At 40.5% G+C, this 19,516-nt stretch overlaps 1 protein-coding gene across 5 annotated transcripts in view; it reads right to left on the bottom strand.

Moving 5' to 3' along the window:
* Positions 1-19,516, bottom strand: part of TSHZ2 (teashirt zinc finger homeobox 2) — a 232,039-nt gene that overhangs the window by 79,148 nt on the left and 133,375 nt on the right. For 3 of the 5 annotated variants that reach the window (XM_056353791.1, XM_056353787.1, XM_056353788.1), the window contains exon 2: positions 11,324-14,399. In XM_056353791.1, coding sequence (XP_056209766.1) covers positions 11,332-14,399 — 3,068 coding nt within the window. In that variant the 3' untranslated portion in view covers positions 11,324-11,331. Of the gene's footprint in view, positions 1-2,443; positions 5,699-5,728; positions 7,735-11,323; positions 14,400-19,516 lie in introns of those variants that run through there. The other 2 variants (XM_056353789.1, XM_056353790.1) reach the window with 2 other exon arrangements.

Below are 19,516 nucleotides of genomic sequence, written 5' to 3'. Positions count from 1 at the left end.
TGATGGGGAGAGCAAAAGAGGCAGGCTGTGAAAGGCTCTCTCCTACCCCAGCCCTGGCCCAGCACGACCTCAGCGTGGTAGCATTGCAGGGGGGTGTGAAATAGCTTCCAACTCCTCGTTTGCCCTCCAGATTGACTGAGCTCCTCCTGTGACCGTGTGCTTAAAACACTGGTTGTAGAGAGCTCCAGAGAACAGGACTCCAGAGCATCACACAGTTGGAAAACCCATTAGATTTCTCGAGTCACAATTATCTCTGCTAGTGCATTTGTGTCCTCTTTCCTGTCTTGCTTTAAGTAAGTTACAATTCTCCCACTCTCGTTACTGAGTATATGCAGATGCCACTTTGTTCCATGTGATTTATAGCCAGTAGCTAATGTTCAGTTATAATTCCCCATTTTAGACATGAAAAATAGCCTGTAATGCTCAACACAAGGGCCTCTCAACAATGATATATAATTTCAAAATTAACATGAGGACAGAGGAGACACAGGATTTTGAACTAGGGACTTTCTCATTCAAAGGTTAAATCTCTACAAGGTGAGCTAAAGGAATTAGTTGAGTTATTAAGTAAATGCCTCTGTTATATTTTCCCAGTACATTAGCTGTTGCAGCCTTTTCCAGTTCAGCTGTGTTCCGCCCCAGCGTGTTCAAAGTGCAAATGCTCATGGCACTGTATTCACACATTTGTTTTTTTTCAATGTCAAACAAACTGGAGCTTTTCAGAGCCAAAGGTCAAAGTGGAGGGCCCTTAAGAATATCTCTTGGGAAATTATGTGATTGTTCTTATGTCTTTATTGCATATAAAATCAGGCTTCATATATGGCTCGCCCTTTCCAAGCATCTTAAAACTATAAATGAGTCATGACTCAGTCCTGCAACACCTAGGTTATATAAGCGGTCTTGTTAATTTACTGGAATATCTTGCATAACTAATCATTTCCAGGATCAAACTCTGAAGCCTCTGAAACCTCTCAACTGTGAAGAGCTCCTTTAGAAGCAGTGAAGTTAAATCCCAGCCTCACATGATGAGTCAAAAGCAGAACAAGGGACAGAACCTGCATCACCAGACTTGCTCTGCCAAACGTAAGCCATAAACCCCTCCTCTGGCAAAGCTCAGCAATTCAGAAAGCTCGTAGGGAGAACAGAGACTGGAGAAGGAAAAGAGCTTGGCTATGGAGAGGTTTTGGAGGTGGCATTCCTTTCTTGTGTGCTTTCTGTTCACAGTAAGAAGATGTAGCTCATATCTTAGGTGTCTCTTGCTGCCCTCTGGTTAACGCTGTCTCACACCAGCACCAAGTATTACATCTATGGATTACAAATTTATTGACATTTGACATTTGCATCAGCTTTCACCTCATCAACAGGAGCTTTGGCTGCCAAAGGGAATTATTATGGAAGATTTCAACAGGCATGGGAATGCCAAAAAGGTCATTAAATCATATCAGAAAAACAATGTGTTCATAGTGTTCATACATTTAGTCTTGCCAGTAAATCTTCTGGTTGATGCTTGGACCACCTACTGACGATACTCAAAGAGAAGGAGAAACAGGGACAATTGAAGAGATGAATTAAATTAAAACAAAATGACATGAAGCCTGGCACAGTGGGATCTTTAATTTTCTACTCTATGAATCCAGAATAAGCAAAAAACAAAACAAAGCACAGTGGCTTGACTTTATCTAAGTTAATTCCATCCATATAGGCAGGGCTTAACTAAATAATCCTGAGTAATGTGTGCACCCAACATTATTGCATGCAATTTGTATGTGGGAGGTGCAGAATTCAGAAAACATATGGCACATGGAAAACAAATGACAGGGTGTGCTTTTACACTCATTTTGGCTATACTTATCACTCTTGTTGATATTTTTTTCCAGACATGAAATATGAGTGTAGGAACTTTCACCCTAATCCCTTTGGAAAAATACTGAGAGCTATTTTTTTTTTTTTTTTTGCAATTGTGATTTATAAAAGAAGGCCACCACATAATTCCTGGGAGCAGACAGTGTTTTAAAAAAACACTGATCAAATAAACAGAATTACCTCCCCCATCATTTTTCCCCTGGATGACAAACCTAGGTCTTGTACCATAAAAACCCAAGGCCAACAGATTAGGGCTCCATAGGATTATGGAGGGAAGTGAATTACTGAACTGGAAGCCCACCCACAACCTATCTATCTGTGTATGTCTAGTCTATGGTGAGCTTCACTAAAGACTGATCCACATGCAGCTGTTTGCCCCTGAGCTGAGCAAGCATGAAGGAAGTATTAAATTTGCCCTTCTCCAGTAGAAGAGTGGTGTGTTCACATGAGCACAGGCAGAAAAAGGCCACAGTATTGTCATATCCCAGTGGGATTCTTCTTCTGTGATGTCCCTTGGGATGTAGATCAAGAGGTGGGTAAAAAGCAACATCAGCCTTTTTAATGGCCCTGTAAAGAAAGTTGGTAGCCATGAGGATGCAGTCCCAACAGTGCTCAGTGCCAGTAGCTTGTCTTGTCCCCCAGAAACATAGTCAGCATCGTGTAGCCACTGTTGTGCTTGGAACACTGCTGCACATGTGGCTATGGGGAGGCTGCACAGGATCGCATGAAGAGCGGCAGAGGGCAGCGACAGAGAACTGGACAGAAAGGTTCTCCTAAACCTTGGCTTGAAACCAGAGAGAAGTGGAGAGGTACTGCTGTGTGAGGGAGAGATCTAGCAGCAGCTGTGCACTACACCAGGATATCGGTTGCATGTATTGAGATAGATAATTTCAGGTAGTCTGTGTGACTCATGGTATAAACTTGGGGTTTTCAGAAATAGGGAGTGTTTGTGAGTTTTCATTAGATGACAATGAAAACAGCAGTTCCACATTTGAGATTTCAACGGTTCTTCAAGAGGAGAGGGGAGAGTCACTGTTTGCGCACCAAATGCTTTGGAGGTTTAGAAAAGCTGAAAGCAAACCCAGAAGGGGTCAAACTAGTATTATATATGTGCAACAGAACGAGCAGTTTTGCATCCTCTGAATTACTGGTCCAGCTAGTATAAGCTCTGCAGTAAGACCGCAAGTCCCGCTCCATATACAGTTGAGAAAGAAATCTTTTGAGGGTGGCATTTTTATTGCATCATGGTAAACTCCCAGGGAAAGCTGAACAGAGAATGGAATAAGGTGTGATACCCTTATGTCTGGGGGCTTGGTAGGTATCACTTCTGCACTCTGGGTGTGACTCCTTCCTTAGCCATAGGCAAAGAGGAAGCACGAAGGCTCAGCACTGGTCTGACTGCCATGGGCTGGTTTGTACACCCTCTTCCCCCTGCCTTAGGGTTGGGCACCTTCAGAGCTCACCCCAAGAGGCCTCACAGTTGTGCCCAAGCTTCTGCAGCTATCAAGAAGGCCTCCTGCATATTCTCTGCAGCTCTGGGAGCAGAGGAAAATAATCTCCTCCAGCTGAAGTAGTCCCTGAACCATAAATCTGGAGGCTGGGGGAGTGCTCTGGGAAGGGCACCACCTGTGCTTACACTCATACTGGTCATGGGCAGAGATAGGATGGACACATGGACCTTTGACCTGACCCTGTATGGCTATTCTAATGTTCTTACCTCACTTTTAATTCAGCTTTATGAGAAGAGCAGAAAAATGTCATGAAGAAAGTCTTAGCAGTGTTCAGCTGTTGGGCACATCTCCTGTTACAAAGGATTGTGTATACTTAGGGCTAGGGAATAGAATATGAGCACAAAACATGGCAATCGTTCACTTATAGCTGGAGGCTACCGGCTCCACGACACAGAGAAAGCTCAGCCTGGCAGTGATGCAGAGAGCAAATATCCCAACCGGGGACCAGGGAAGCTCCCTCAAGCACCAGGGCTGTTGGAGCTTGAGGGACTGTGTGGTGCAGGCAGTGTAAACCAGCCTCGACCTTCACCAGATGATGCAGAGCACTAATGGGAAAGGCAGGAGAAGAGAGAAACAAAAGAGCATGTGGATGTCATGGCCTTCCTGATGATGCTACTTGGGGTGAGCCTGAAGGCTGAACTTTTTTGGTTCTCCAATGCAGCCCAAACCCACTGTTTTTATCACCTGGTGGAGCTCTTGAGTGGTTGTGTTAATCATGGATGAGGGTGACAATAGATATGGAAACTGGAGGATGCTGACAACATCTTAGTAAACTGTGTCCTCATACCCTCACCTTTCTCTTCCTGGCCTGCTTAGCCTTGCAGCTGCTGCTGTGTGCACAGAGTTTCCATGCTGGCCACTTGATAATAAATTGAAAAGAGACTGCTGGAGTACAGGGGCATGGGGACTCTGAGCATCCACGGGGACTCCGAGGCCTACGATCCTCTGCAGTACAGGCTTCCCAAAGGATGAACTCCTTCTCCTTCATCTGTACCCCCTCCACTGTAGCAAAGCACCAAGCAAATGGTCTTGGCTGGCCTGAGAAAAGGCGGGCGAGGGGAGGCAGCAACTGCTACCGCATATACCCCTGTGTTGCTTGATCTGACACAGCTGCTGGAGGAGGTGGAGTGGAGGGAAACAACCACATCAAAGCCACTTTAGCCACCTCTCTTTTCCCTTCAAAAATGTCACTGCGGCACCCTCCACTTTCTATAACAATGTTTATCATTGTTCTTCGATTGTCTGGGACAATAAATGGTTAGAAATGAGCATATATCACCAGGAAATCTCTGCCTGCCCCTTCCCCCAAGCAGTGTCATAAAAACGTACAAATTCACATTAATAATGAAGTGCATTTCCCCGAGAAGCCACTGTGTATCTCAGGGAGAGCAGGCAAGGTGGCAGTTGCTGCAGAGTTTCTTATTAAAGAGCAGAGCAAATACTCATAAATCTGATGAGGGGCCAAAGCACATGTTAGGGCTGTCTCCCTCTTAATGGAACCTTTTCTGAAATGAAAAAAATATATATCTCGATACATTCAGGGTATTCATTAGACATGACAACCTCCTACACTCCTCCGTCCTTCCCTCCCCCACTGCTGCACGTGCTGACCCCTGGCAAAAGAGCTGGTGCTGAGTGCTGGAAGGGAGGGATTTTGGAGGGGAGGAGGAACTGTTTTGTTTCAATAAAGAGATTGTCTAAATTTACTACAATGAACATGTCCCCTCCTGGCCCCATGTCTCCCTCCTTCCGTCTGCTCCAGCAAGCTGCTGCAGTTCCCTCTGTCTCCAACCCACAATGCACGCTCCTCTTGGCTGCCTGGCCTCTGCCATGACCCACGGCCATCCCATCTGTCCATCTGCCAGGGAGAAGAGCCAACGGAGCCAACACTGCACCCCAGAGCAGGATCTCTCTTCCAAACTTGAGTGCAGGAAACCCTTCTGCCACCTCACACCTTCAAGGGCTTGGCCAATTCATGCTCTCGGCAAAATGCGATTCTCCAGACACAGGGAGGTGGCAGGATGAGCATTGGTCCCCTCGGATCTCTCAGGGGCTGTCATCTTGCTACCTGGTGCAGTGTCTTAATGTTATCACCGGCTGGAAACCCAGGGTCTGCTGCCCCTTTCCTGAAGGGGAGATGCTCTTGAAAAGAAACGCCATCACACTTCAGACATCAGCTCTGTGCTGTGTGTTGTTCTACCTCATTCCTCTTCTCTCAGGCAGGATCCTGAGCTGGAGCCGCACTGGTGTAAATCCTGCATGACTCTGCTGATGTGTGAAAACTAGTGTAAAGGCCTGATCCTTCCTCTGCCAATGGACTCTGCCTAGATGCACAAAAAGACGCAGTTCTGAACTGAGGAGATGGGAAGAGGTTGCAGAATGAGGCCTGAAGACTACAGCTTAATAATCATGAATTATCTGCTCATTATCCCAATAAATAGTGAAAAATCTCTTCCTCCTTTCCTCCTCCCATAAAGCTGTATCTATAATTTTCCTTTTTCCATCTGTGCTCCATCATATTTGCACTGAGTGATCATCCTGCTAAATTATGTTATTTTTATTGAAAGGTGCTTTTGAGGGCTGGGTACTGCTTATGTCTTTTCGTTTTGTTATTGATCTTTGCGATTTGATTGCTAAGGTATAAAATGTATAAATAAGACTCAGATACCCTTCCTTTGAAATCTCACTGGGTAAAAATGTTCTGCTATAGATTATGAAGGCTGTAGCATTTAATAATATCAGGCGCAACAAGGAGAAGGCAAGATTTTGATATCCTTATGAATACTGAATGCTTGAGGAGTAGGTGCTATTCAAGGTCAGTTAAAATCTGGTTGAAATACTTAAAAGTTGCTGTTTCTTCGTGAGCAGAAGAGCTCCTGCCTTTTAGGGGCAGAAACTGTCATATACAGTGTGCTTATACAGAGCCTAGAAACAATATGGGTTGACCTAGTGAGTTGGATGCGCTAATGCAATGTTAAATAATATTGATCTTAATAGCAACCTGTAGTATTCATAAAAAGCAAGTAAATCTGCACTGATATATCTGTGCTGACACCCTCTGATGTGTCATCTGGCCTGACCCTGCTCTCAGGGAAGCCAGGAACACACTATTATTAGTTTTACAAGGACTATTGCTAGATTGAAAAAGTGCTATACAGGAAAATTTTGAAGATTTAAAAATACTAAATTAAAAAAAATAACCTCATCTACCACTTTGGGGAAATCGATACATTTCAGAGGATTAGGAGAACTGAGGTGTCACCCCAACAGGACTATTTTGAGGGAGGTGTGATGGGTTGGAGGTAGTTCCTTACTGAAGATGAACTCTGTATCTCTCCTCCAGCACAGCGGAAAGGCCAACCTATTCCTCTTCCTATTCCTGTCTCCTCTTCTTGCTCTCGTGGTACTCAGCAACTTTACCCAGTTTATTACAGCAAGAGTCTATTTCAAAATGGGACTTCCCTAAAGAATTTTTTTACCACTGAGAACTCATCATTTTCGAACAAGTTGTTGTCAGAAAAGTCCCATTTGAACCGCACACTCAAGGCGCGTGTTGCAATGAACCCTCTCTCTCTGGCTGGTGACGTGGTGAGCAGAACCCTCAGTTCTGTTGATAAATTCTGCTTACAAAGGCTTGATGGACATAACTGTAGGCAGCTACGTTCCAGCATGTCTGATTCTCCTGAAAGGGTCTCTCAGTTTTTAATGTTTCTTGCTAAGAAGAAATGAAAGATGAAGAGCAAGCTAAATTCTCTAAAATATAGTTTTGGGCTACTAATCCATGCAACTGTCCTTGCCCGTGTAACACCAATACTGGCTAATAGTGGAATATGATGTTCAGAGCAGCTCCTACTGTTTCAGAGGGATGAGAAAATAAAATCCACAGAAGAAAAAAATCTTCTATTTTGGTATACTTAACACATACAGTTATCTACGTGTCCTATATATCATTTAACAAATTGCTTTGCAATTCTTACAGGGCGTGGTATAATGACTGATTTAAAATCACTGCATTGCTTAAACTGCATTGTTCTTCATCAAGTTGAGTCATTTTTATGTGAAGTGTCAAGCTCTCTAACAAATAACTGCTGCCAGACAAATCAAGTTCCTCATCTTAAAGCTACGGCTAAATAGTTTATAGCTTTAATCTGCTCACTGAGGTGTGCAGTCTATGACAGTAATTATAAATGCAAGGAGAAATTATAGCTGAATGCTTTAACTGCATTAGGAGCCATTTGATGAACAATCATGATTGCCTGCTCATTTTCAACAATAGAGGGCAAGTTAGTGTCAGTGCATTAGAGGATTTTCAGTTCTGCTCTGCTCTTTCTTCCATTTACCACAGAATGTCAGTTGTCTCCTATAAAGTAGAAAAAAAGCGCTGTAGAAGCTTTAAACTTGATGGTTAAAAAAAGACAAAGGAGGAAACAGAGAAAAACTGTTTATCATTATGAGTCATTTTTTTGTTTTGCAGCAGCCTTACTTTCAAATTAGTTCATCTCAGGTAGCTGCTTGTTTACTTATCAGCGTCTTTTGAAAAAGAAATCTCCCCAATTAAGTTGGTGAATTTGACTCTATAGAGACTTATTTCTATAAGAAGTTGTAGATAAGGCCACAGAGAGCCTCAATTACTGACCAGTTTATAGCCAGTCTCACCTGACTTTATCTAAAGTGAGAAAGACAATTCTGCGTTGTCTTTTTTCTCAGGATAACATAAAAATTCTAATTTAGTTGCAAAAATGAACAAATGTTCTTCAAAGGTATAAGTCAACATACAAATTACTTCTAATTAAAGCCATAGTCTCTAATGTTCATGGGTTTTCTGTGAAGAATAGCAATAAAAACAAATTTGAAGTGGGTTAAATGAAAGAGAATAGAGATGTCTGATTGGTGTATATTACACATAATTTTACGTTATATTGCTAAACCCGTATCAGTCAGAAGAATTCAAGAAAACACCAAAGATGAATATAAAACAGACATATATGTCTTTACATTTAAGAGAAATTTATAGCAAATTTCTTATAAACAGCCTCACAGAGGTCTTAAAAATAAATCCACATACGCAACACTTTTTTCTACAGTACTAACCCAGATTATTAATTTATATTTGTAATGATAGCTAACATTTTAAAATATAACCTTTAATAGTAAATTTTATTGAAATATAGAAAGTTTTTAATGCATTTCTATACTGGTGTTACTCTTTCCACTATTTTATTTCCATTTATTTTCATATATTTTCTCTATTTCTGTTTCTATTTCACTACAATATAGCCTAGAAGAAGTAAACACAAATGCATGTGCATGTTTTAAGAATCTCAGTATGCTTTATATTTCTTGTTTCTAAATACTGTGCTCTCCTCTATGTTATTATTCAAATATATACTGAATCTTAAAAATAACATGGTAAGAGTAAGCAAACTCTGAAAATCCCTGTTATTTGATTTAGTCTCCTTCCAGATCTCAGGAAAGAACCCATATGAATAAACTCTGGCCTCCACACTTGTAACATAGTCAGAACTTCGGGAGGCTTACGGCTCCAAAACTGTAATAAAATCTTTACAATGCTATCCAAAATACCCCATCATTTCATACAATTTGTGCTATCATGCATACCAACTAAAATTATAGTTCCAGATAACAGTGCTATCACTCTGTCATTGCAATTTAAATATATTTTTTCAAAGGTAAGATACAACCTGCATCTTGATATAAATTAGAAATGGATGAGTATTAAGAGGACAGCAATTTCTTGGTACCCAAAGGCAGGAAGGACAGTACCTTGTTTATGTAGTTACATATCACCTGAGTAACACTCGTGATGTGTCTGTGCAGATTTTTACAATGCAGAAACCACTTTTTTTTCCCTTAGAGATTTTTTTTCCTTTGTGTTTGTTCCCCAAATCCTCAGAAATAGTAACATGTTTATAAAGGTGGGTGTTTGGTTTGCCTCTTAGTAATAACACGGTTCTTTTAAGACCAAATCTGAAACACTTGTCATGTATTAAGCGATGAATGTGCCAAAATAACTGTCATATTAATATATTTGGCAGATAGCTTTTGTTTGATAGGACCCAAATTATTGGTTTGCTCTAATATCTTGTGTGAGAACTATGAATGTCAGCATCTTAATAATCATTAACTGATGGGGAAGGAAACCAAGTATGGTATATTTTTCCTAACCAATCTCTTGTAGCTTTCTGTTATTTTGTCAGGTATGTTGATTTTGAATGGTCAGATAAACAAGGAACATTTATCTGTTGGGTTAAAAATGCCAAAACAGAAACTTAAGGATATTAGCCCTGTTTAGAAAACAACTCTTTTTGAGTTAAGACAGAATTTTGGTGGCTAAAATATGCAGAAAGCATAAATCTAGTCAAATGCAGACAGCACGTACAAGATGTATGCAAAACTTAAATCTTATTGCACTTGAATACTGACGTTATACTCTATAGTAATAGCTTCTATTACCCGTCCCAAAGTAACCCTTTGATTAGTGTCTTAAATTATTCAAAAGTAGCCTTTTTAATGCAGCTTAAGCGATGCATAGTCCTTGTGCTGGCTCTGTACACGGAAAGTGTTTCTTAAAGCTTCATGAATATTTCCAGCAAACGTGAAATCTTCACACAAACGGGTATTCATCCTCAAAGTGCCTGCGCCCTCAATTAGCCAGAGAATAGCCACAATAGCAGGTGGTGTAAGTGACAACTCACAACACATCTTTAATTTTGACTGTCTGATGAATTCATTTTCTGAATGTTATTCAAGTAATGAACATGTTGGAGAAAATCTGAATCTGCACATGATTATTCTGTGAACAGAAGCAGAGTCTGAGTCTGCTGGTGAAATTGTTGGGAATGACTAACAGAGCCTTTCTGGAAATAAACTGGTTAGAACAAAAAACTTCTATTTGGACTTTTAGTTGATGTTCTGCATATTTATTTAAATCAAGAATATTCAAGTTTGTGAATCAAGTAAAATTAAAAATGCAAAACTTGTGTGCCATCTGAATATTACATTACATGTTATAAACATTGGTTGTGGCAATACTTCGGTTGGTGTATCTTTCAGCACAAAATAGCAACACTGATGTAGAAGCATCCTACTAACAGGTCTTTGAAATACTAAGCTTTTAAAAATCTAGCTGCATTCTCAATTAAGCAACCCCCCCCCCCCCCCAGGTTATATGAAAACTTGCACTGAAGTCAGTGATGTTTATGAATTGACTAGCACTCCCACCAACATGAAACAAAATATAATCAAACATCTTAAAGATTAAGAAAGGAATGATGGAGAGATAGGTTAAAATGATGTGACAAAAAAAGCCACTCACAACAGTAAGTGTTTAAGTAAGTGTAAGATAAGAAAATATTTTACAAAACGAGATATCCAAATATCAACAAAAGAATAAGCGAACTTCTAGATATGAACTTTTCAGAGTTATTTGTAGATTCTTGAGGCTGGGTTTGAGATTATGTGAGACTTTGATTAATTAAGATTTTGCTAATTTGCCATTTGAATTGTCTTCTTTTCCCCATCAAAATCAGATTTACTGGTGTGTTAGCACTGAAAGAGGTAACAATCTTTTGGTTTTCAGCACTTTTTTTCTGTTTTTTACATTCTCATTGCAAAAGGTAGCATTAGTTGTTGCATTCTACATCGAAATGCATAGGACGTGAAACGATTAAAACAAAGAGAGTGAGAACTGGGGAAACAGCTATTTTAAAAGTATTAATAAGAAGCAACTTTTCTATGTAGGGCAATATGGTTATGCATTTACCAAGCTCTTCTTGAACATGTTATAAAATGGGTATGTACATGCAATTAGACTAATGAAGCAGGAGTACATTATGCATTTTATACTGTTTTCCTACATTTAAGAAAGTATGAATGTCTTATGAAGCCTCCTTAAAATGAAATTAAAACTCACTATAGAGCATGCATACCTTAAGAGTTATTCTTCATCCACTTCTGCTACAAATTGTGAATGATGTTCTGGTGACTTGCTGTGTGTTTTGCTTAGATGAAGTTTTACTGCATGTTTGCTTGCAAATGTCCGACAGCACAACTTACATTTGAACTTAGAGTCTGTGTCCTCTTCTCCAGCTATTGTTTCAGGAGATCTTTGAACTGAAACTCTGGAGATCTCTTGCTCTACCTTGGTTTGCTGCTCCACAGCCAGCCTGTTCATGTCTTTCATTTGGAAACCTAGATGAGATTCTAAGTGGCTAATGTAAGTAGATGGGGTTCGAAACTGAGATGCACAGTCGCTGCAATAAAAGACTGGATGTCCTTTGTCCATGTTTTTCAAAAACTTTGTTCCTCCGGTTTTCCTAAGTTGATACTTGACATTTGCCAGCCAGTGGCTGATGGTGGTCATTGACAGTCCAGTGAATTTTGAAATCTGCATGCGCTCTTGTGGGCCTAGATCTGATAATAAATATTTACCTTCAGATGTCTGGAAGAGGCTGGAAGCAAACTGAGCTTGCAAAATGAGAAGATGCTGAGGGTTCCAGTTTGACTGTCTGCCCTTCCTTTTATGCAGAGTGGAGACTTCTGTTGAGACATCCTCAAAGCGTCGGACATCTATTTCCAGTTTCATAGATGGGATCCTTGAAGATGCAGCAGGTTTTGGTGTAGTAGCTTTGGGAAGAACTTTGACCATGTCAGCGATGTCAGATAGAGCATGTTTTTGAGGTGGAGAAGTACAAGATTGTGCTTGAGCTGACTCAGCTTTCTTGCCTTTGGATTTGGTCAGGTCAATAGGCTGATCATTGTTTTCAAACAAATAGTGCCTGGATACACTTGCAGGCTTTTGTGGGGTTGGAGCAGGAGATAAAACTGGCTTCTCCATCATATTTAAGTTAGGTTTGTGGAACATAGAAATTGTGCTAGAGCTGGGGCTGGAGTTGGATTGAGGCTGTAAAGGCTCAGTGGCTTTGCCCAAGTGGTTATTCAGTACCGACTGCAGCGCACTGAGGGGGTTGACACAAGGCAGTTCAGACGAATGGTTGGCAGCAGCACAACCATTGCTAAGAGAAGCTGCTGTTGGTTCCTTAAGGACTGGCTTTTCTTTTCCACTGTCCTCTTTAATTTTGTTTTCTTCTTTCAAGGGACATGGCTCTGTCTTTTTTGGCTCCGCAGAGGCTTCGGATTTGAGGAGAGGTTCTCTCTCGCTCTGGCTGAGTGAGGCAGGCTCGGCTTGGATGCCCTCTTTAGCATAGTCCTTCTGTACCTCCTCCCTGTCATCGGTTTCCTTCTTTACTTGAGTGCACTGGGCCACGTTTGCTGAGATAGGGACCAGAGGCATGACCTTCCACTTTGGAGCTATGGGCCTCAGTTTATTGGTGATTGTTGGCCTGATCTGCAGTACTTGGGAACCCGCAGGCAGAGACGGCTTAGCTCCTTCTGAGAGCTGGTAAGCTGCATGGATGCTGGGATATGCACTCCAGCTGGGAGCTCCATTTTGAGCTTTATTGATGGCTGTTGTGACAGTGTTCTCCAAGGACTTTAAAATGTCCCCACCACCCTTTGAACCATCTTCTAAATCTTCTTCTCTGAGGTACTGGTATTTCATTGTGGGATCCAGTGGTTTCTGAAGAGTGTCCTCATACTCTTCAGTTTTTACTTTCTCATCTTTGTTTGCATCATCCACTTTATCTTTTTTACTTTCTTTTTTTAGTTCAGAGGTGGGAGCTATGCATTCTGCAGATGATTTACTGGTTGACTTTGAAACTGGGCTGTCACTGGCTGGTGCTTCAGACAGTGATTGCATTTTTTCCACAGCTAAAGGATCCAGAACAAGTTGCTTTCCTTTCTTTGAAGCTGAACTTGTGACTTTCAAGAAATGGCCAGTGACCATCATGTGGGTCGTGAGCTGCTGCAAGGTATCATGGGAACTTCCACATTCCATACACTTCAAAATCTGGGATTTGCAGGCCTCAAACTGCCACGTATAGCTGGCGCCATTCTGGTAGCCATAGCGGTTGTTAGACGATAACTGCAGGTTCGCGTTCTTCTGAGGAGAAAAAGTATCTGAGAAAGACCCTGTCGTGGAATCGGGGGAACAAGGCCTGTTAACATCAAACACACGTTTCTTTGCTGGAGTGACCATTTTTGAAGAAATGGTTGGTACCGGCTCCTTCAAAGGCACTTTTTGGTAATGTTTTGTTTTTATCATATGAACGCTCAGATCTTGAAGAGAATCAAAAGAGTCACCACAGAACATACATTTCAGAACTTTTTGTGCATCTTCCTTGTCCATGTCCTGGAAAGCCCTTTTTCGGGGCTTTGAGTAGCTGGTAGGTCTGTGCTTGTCCTTTTTATGGTTGTCATCTTGGTAGTGACCTGTCTCATTCATATGAACCGTTAGTTCTACCAGTGTGTCATAGGCAGCGCTGCACTGCCGGCACCGAAACCGGCTGGCGCCCGTGAACACAGTTCCACACATTTTGCTGCTCTGCCTGTAGAGTTGGACCGAGCTGAACAGGTTGGGTTTCGAGACAGGTCTGGAAGGTAAATTCTGCTGTAAGCTTTTTGACAGTGCATCTTGGTGCCAATCAAAATCAGCTTTGTTCCCTCCATTTCTGTTGTCACAACTCCTCTTTTCAGAGTTAGACAACTTGAAACCCAGCCCTAAGCCTGTCCAGTAAGAGTCTGACAGTATGTTGGCATAGACTGCTGTCATTTTATCCATGCAATCGTGTGCTTCATTCTGGGCTTTGGGGTGGGTGCTGGTTTTTGGGTCCTGTGGCTCTCTAGAGCAAATGCTTTTAATATCTGCCACATGGTCACTACCGTCACTTAGTAGTGATTCATTTTCTGCATCCTGGTTAGATATATGACTGACAGGGGAATTCTGGTAACTAAAGTTCCCTTTCTGCTCAGGGCCCACTTCGTGTTCCTCATCCGTGCCAGTGTCATTGCTGCCCTGGATCTGAGCAGTTGAGTTGTTGTCATCATCATCCTCTTCCTCCTCCTTTATATCTTCCTCTTCCTTTAAATCTTCCTCTTGGACATAACCTGAAATGTAATGTCAATATATGAAATAACTTGTTAAAGGAGAACACTACAGTTTGAGCTTTCTAGTTTCACTGTGTGTTTTCTTTACCAGACTTTGTTTTAAGCTACAACTTTATTGCCTGTTAGTTCTGGAAGTGAAAAAAGCCAAATGATGTCTTTTTTTGTGAAGGTTGCTGCATTTTGCTGGCAGATGATCATAATTCTTTATAAGTGCCAGAGATTCTGAGTTAATAATTTTCCTGTCACAGGAATATAATTCTAACTGTCCTGTAATGGGACAGTTGGAGAATTCATATGTAAGAATTTAAAGTTTATACTAAAAGCTTCAATTCTATCACACTGTTTTTAGCCTCAGTGAAAGAAAGGGTAGAATTGGCAAGGAAAAGAAGCAAAATAACTGCCATAATCTTCCTGGTTCATAGCATCAGCTAGGTACAATAACCTTTTGCCATTTGATCACCTAAAAATGCACTTTAGAATGTACACAAATAATTTATATGTCAAAATACAACATCTGAAAGCACTAATAGGCATAAGTGAAACTCTTTTGTTTATAAAAGTAATGTACTATGTACCATAAAAGAAAATTGCGCTTCAGTAAAAGCCAATCCATAAATTTCAGGGCAAGAACCCTTGGAAGTTGCGGGAGAATATTAGTATGTGACAGAGGTAGGCTAAATTTAACTATAAAACTGGAAAACTAGAAAAAAATCCAGAAATATTTTCTTTCACAAATTATTTTAATAAGATGAATGTGATATTGGAAGAGCTGTAAACCTGAAAATTAATTAAGGAATTCAGTTGGACTTTTTTTCTGGCCTTATATCAGCAGTAATTCTGCCTAAGTTACAGGAGATAACCTGGTTAAAAACAAACTGAAGAATTAGAGAAGAGTATTTTTTAAGGCTGGCTTCCCTGCAGTCAGTGGATAAATTCACAGTGACTCAATTCAGGCAGCAATTAACTCCGAAACCCCCACAAGAAGGGATGGAGCAGAACGAGTGGTTCAGGTATGTTTTCACAAACCCCAGTGTAATTTTTTTAACAGCCACTGTGAAGCTGTTATGCACAATGCAAGCAGATATTGAAACAATACACTGTTATTGACAGCCACTCATCAAAACTAAATGTTGACTAAACGTTCAGTTCAGAAGCACAGGTCTTAGAACAAGATATGTTGATGAGCTCTTCCAGTTAGTTGCAAACACACCTGCGGTCACAGGAGTACTTTGTTGTATTTCCATAAGATCTAGCTTTGTGTAGCAGGTAGGTACGTAAAAAAAAGTAATACCAAACCCCCCAAATCAAAGCTGCCCTCAAAAATAACTAAGCAAAAATAAAATAATATTCTAGTACTTATAGCTGTGAAGTAACCCTAAAAGCTCAGAAAGCACAAGGTAAATAAGCCTAAAAGTCTTATTCATTTAAAATCAAATCCCTTCTCATCTTCTGAGAAAAGCCATTTTATGGCTCTTTGAGAACCTGTCTCATTTTGCTCCCTTGAATTTGGTACTCCTGAACAAATTATATCATTTTAGCAAATCAAAAGGGATGGGCAGAAAAGGCAGAAGCATTTTGATTAACAAATGGACAAAGCCTTCCGCAGTTTTTTAAGATATGTGTTTCAATTTTTCAGTCTATTTGAATGTGCATCTCACCCTTTCCAGCATGTTTAGCATCAAGCCAAAGACACGATCCAGAACTAGGAACTGTTTCCTGCATGAAAGTGCAGTATAAGAGGGAAATGATGGTTCTACCTGTGGATGGGTTAAGAAATCCACGTGAGCCATCTTTCTCACACCCTTCCCACAGTCCTAGGACCTGCACAGATCACAGCAGCTCAGAGCTGGCCTTGACTTAGGCCAGGGGTGACTCCAGGCAGCTTCACAACCAGAGACAAAGGTAACAGCAATGGCTATGAGCAAATGACCAGGACATCATTTTAGCACAATAAAGTAATAATCACATAGGAGTAGGAACACTGTGCTCTTCAGCAGATGCTTTCAGCAAAGAAATATTAAAGTGTTAAGTACTAAAACATAAGCCTTTTGCTAGCATGTTGGGGTACAGCAAAGATTAGTAGCCCCATTTACAGATGATCAAACTGAGGCAGGCAGCAAAAGCAACACTAGGACCAAAATATATTTTCCTTCCTGCCTAAACTTTTTCCCTAATAACCAGATAATGCTTCCCATATACCCTTTTCTGAGCTCATATGTTTTTAAGGGGGACTAGGAGAATGGAGGGACATGGAGGCGGCAGAAGCTCCTACACGTCACGAGTAGTAACCTTGTTAAGCAAGCAGCACGAACTGATGAGCAGGACTGACATGGTTCTCGCGGTGTTAGAGATACTGTACAGCGTAGGTAGCAATGCTGGCCCCTTGCCAGGCTGTATCACAGTGCCAAGCATATTACACCGAGCAAAACAAAAATAAGGAGGGAATCCAATGAAGGAATCAGACAAAACAGACAACAAATAGCATTCACACAGTTTTGGGTCAGCGCAGATCTGATTCTCCATTTCAGCACCAATTCCTTGAATACTGTTAACCCATTTTTCACTGGAAGGTAATTTTTTCCTTTGGAAGACACATAGTGTAGATTTTTCCTCACAACATCCTTTGTCCTTCTAAAAGGATTTACTAGGAGAAGCAGAAGTACCAGACAGCTGCACATCCCCCACAACACAGATAAAATTTTCTGCTTAATTAGGCATTGACATGTTTACTATAACCTTTACAGAAGAGTAACTCGTGCTGAGAAATCCTCTTTTTTTGTGTCTGTGTAAGATACAGACACAATCTTATGAAAGTGGTAAAAGTAACTTATTAGAAAGCACCATCAAGATTTCACAAAAGGATCAGTCAGGTCCATTTTAATAGTTAAGGGTTTGGGGCAGCTTTGAAAATGCATTTCAGTATCCTACTTGTAAAACCATTTCTGTTTATGTAAATGATTTAAATTGCTGTGGGCATTTTAAGGACAGTGGAGACCTCTTCTGTGCAGCCAACCTAGGGTACAAGAAATGCATGTGTCCTTCCAACAGTGGTTTTTAGTAAGATTTCATTGGACATGAAGTTTGATGTGAACTGATGTAGCTATTTAACAGAAATAACATTAATTTAAGTGGACTTTGCATTATTTATTTTATAAGTAAAGGGTGTTTTAAGCTTGTATACCCACATGCTTTAAATGCAGTGTCTGTAATAAATAGCATAAGTTTTGCACGTCATACTGATGTCCATATAATAAATTGCTGAGTGACCTGTTCTCTTCCCACCAGTTCTCCCCCAGGCATATTCTGACATTCCAAACCTCTGAGATGCTCATAAATAGCTGTTTTACAGGGAAAAAAAAAAAAATCCAAACTCGGTAACCAGATGAATACTTCCTCCTTTTCCCAGATGAGGATTTTTCCCACCGAAATTAAGCAGGCCCAGGCAGAGATGTAAGGTGGGCAATGTGCAGTCCTGAAGAAGCAGGGGAATGAAATTTCACTGTAATTTTGAAAACTGGACAAAACCCAGGAGCTTCAGAGCATTGAATGGAAGCAATTTCTGGCTTCCTAAATGGAAATAAAATATTTGGGTTTAGTGCTGATTGATCCCAAGATAGTGTATGTCAAAATCATGACATCAGTAAGGATAACAGTATCATATAGATAATAATCATAAATACAATTCTAAGATGTTTTACCTTTTAAAAAAATTTCCTCTGTGCCTTTGCAATTGGATTCATGATAACTTAAGAAAACTACTTCTCTAGGACAAGGGTTGCAATAAACAGCTAATCCTTTACCCTTCAAAGTATAACATTTTCTTAGATATTTCTAGCATGTTTCTACAGAGTAACTAAAAGAAAGCGGGTCCAGCTGATACACCTGCAAAAACTCTTTGAACTTATGGGTCTAAAATCATCCATGTGCACTTTGAAGCCCTGACCCTACTAAGCAGACAGCACCGAGCCAAGCTCCCAGCGATGCTGAATCCAGTATTGACTTTTGGGCCCTCGCCCTCCCAACCAACCTGTAATTTGCACCACGTTATACATCACTTCTGACCTTGAACTGCAGAGTGTGAATACACCTTTTTTTTTTAAAGTGTTCATTCTGACTGTTAACTTTTCCACTGGTAGATGCTATTTTCACTCAAATTTGCTCTTTTTCCACATAGAGAAACATTTCTTAATATATATATATGTACATGTTTCTTTCCAAGACTGGAAAATCTATTTTCTGCCAAGAAAAGGGACAGTGAATCATTGTCCAGAACAACACTGTTAATCCATGTAAAACCCATGCACCATCTGCACTTTTTCATATATATATTTCAGTTTTACTTGAAATAACATCATTAGTAGAGCAATCTCACAGTGCTATAAGGTGATCTTGTTTCCCTCTTGTCTGGCTTCAGCTCAAATATCTTTTTTTGTTTGGCAGAAACGGTGTCTTCCTCTGAAATATTTCATGCAGATAATGGATAATGACCACTTCTCATTCCTTTTTCTCAAAAATGTCTAACTACATTAGTTACCCAAAGACAAATCTTAACCTGGCTCTTTGTAGAAGTTCATAGCTGCAGATTCATCCCAGTTTGAAAATCAGCTGAAGAGATAAATTGGCAGCTGAGGAAAAAAACCAAACCTACTTTGTTGCATAAATCTAATATCAAAGACATTTTGGAATTTAGCAGGATTAAAACCAATGGAAGACTCTGGAAATGCAATGGAGTTTCATGGAAAGAACTCTCAAAATACACAATCTGTAATACAAGACTGAATTATATAATTTCAGACCTTTTTAGGCTATGTTAAAAATTCCTGTACCAGGGAAATAACTTCCTGTTAAGTTCTGCAAGATGGAAAGAAACCGCAGGGAAAGGTTACCATGCTCTCCACAGAGGGAGCAGAAAGTGTCTGGCTGTGAATCACGGGTGTTGGAGATGAAGCAGTGTCTCTGTCATCTGGTCTATATGTCCTGGTAGCGTGAGGTTTATTTCTAAAGCCGTGTGCATCCTGAAGAACATTTTAGATGCTCTCAAAACCTCAGAAAAGGCTGAATATCTTCAATTGCCTCTTTTCTGGGAGGCCAGTTAGTGATTTTGGATAATGGGAAAT

Source organism: Falco biarmicus, chromosome 10 (assembly GCF_023638135.1).
Source record: "Falco biarmicus isolate bFalBia1 chromosome 10, bFalBia1.pri, whole genome shotgun sequence".
In the NCBI taxonomy this organism is placed as follows: Eukaryota; Metazoa; Chordata; class Aves; order Falconiformes; family Falconidae; genus Falco; species Falco biarmicus.
This window is presented reverse-complemented; position numbering and strand designations above follow the sequence as displayed.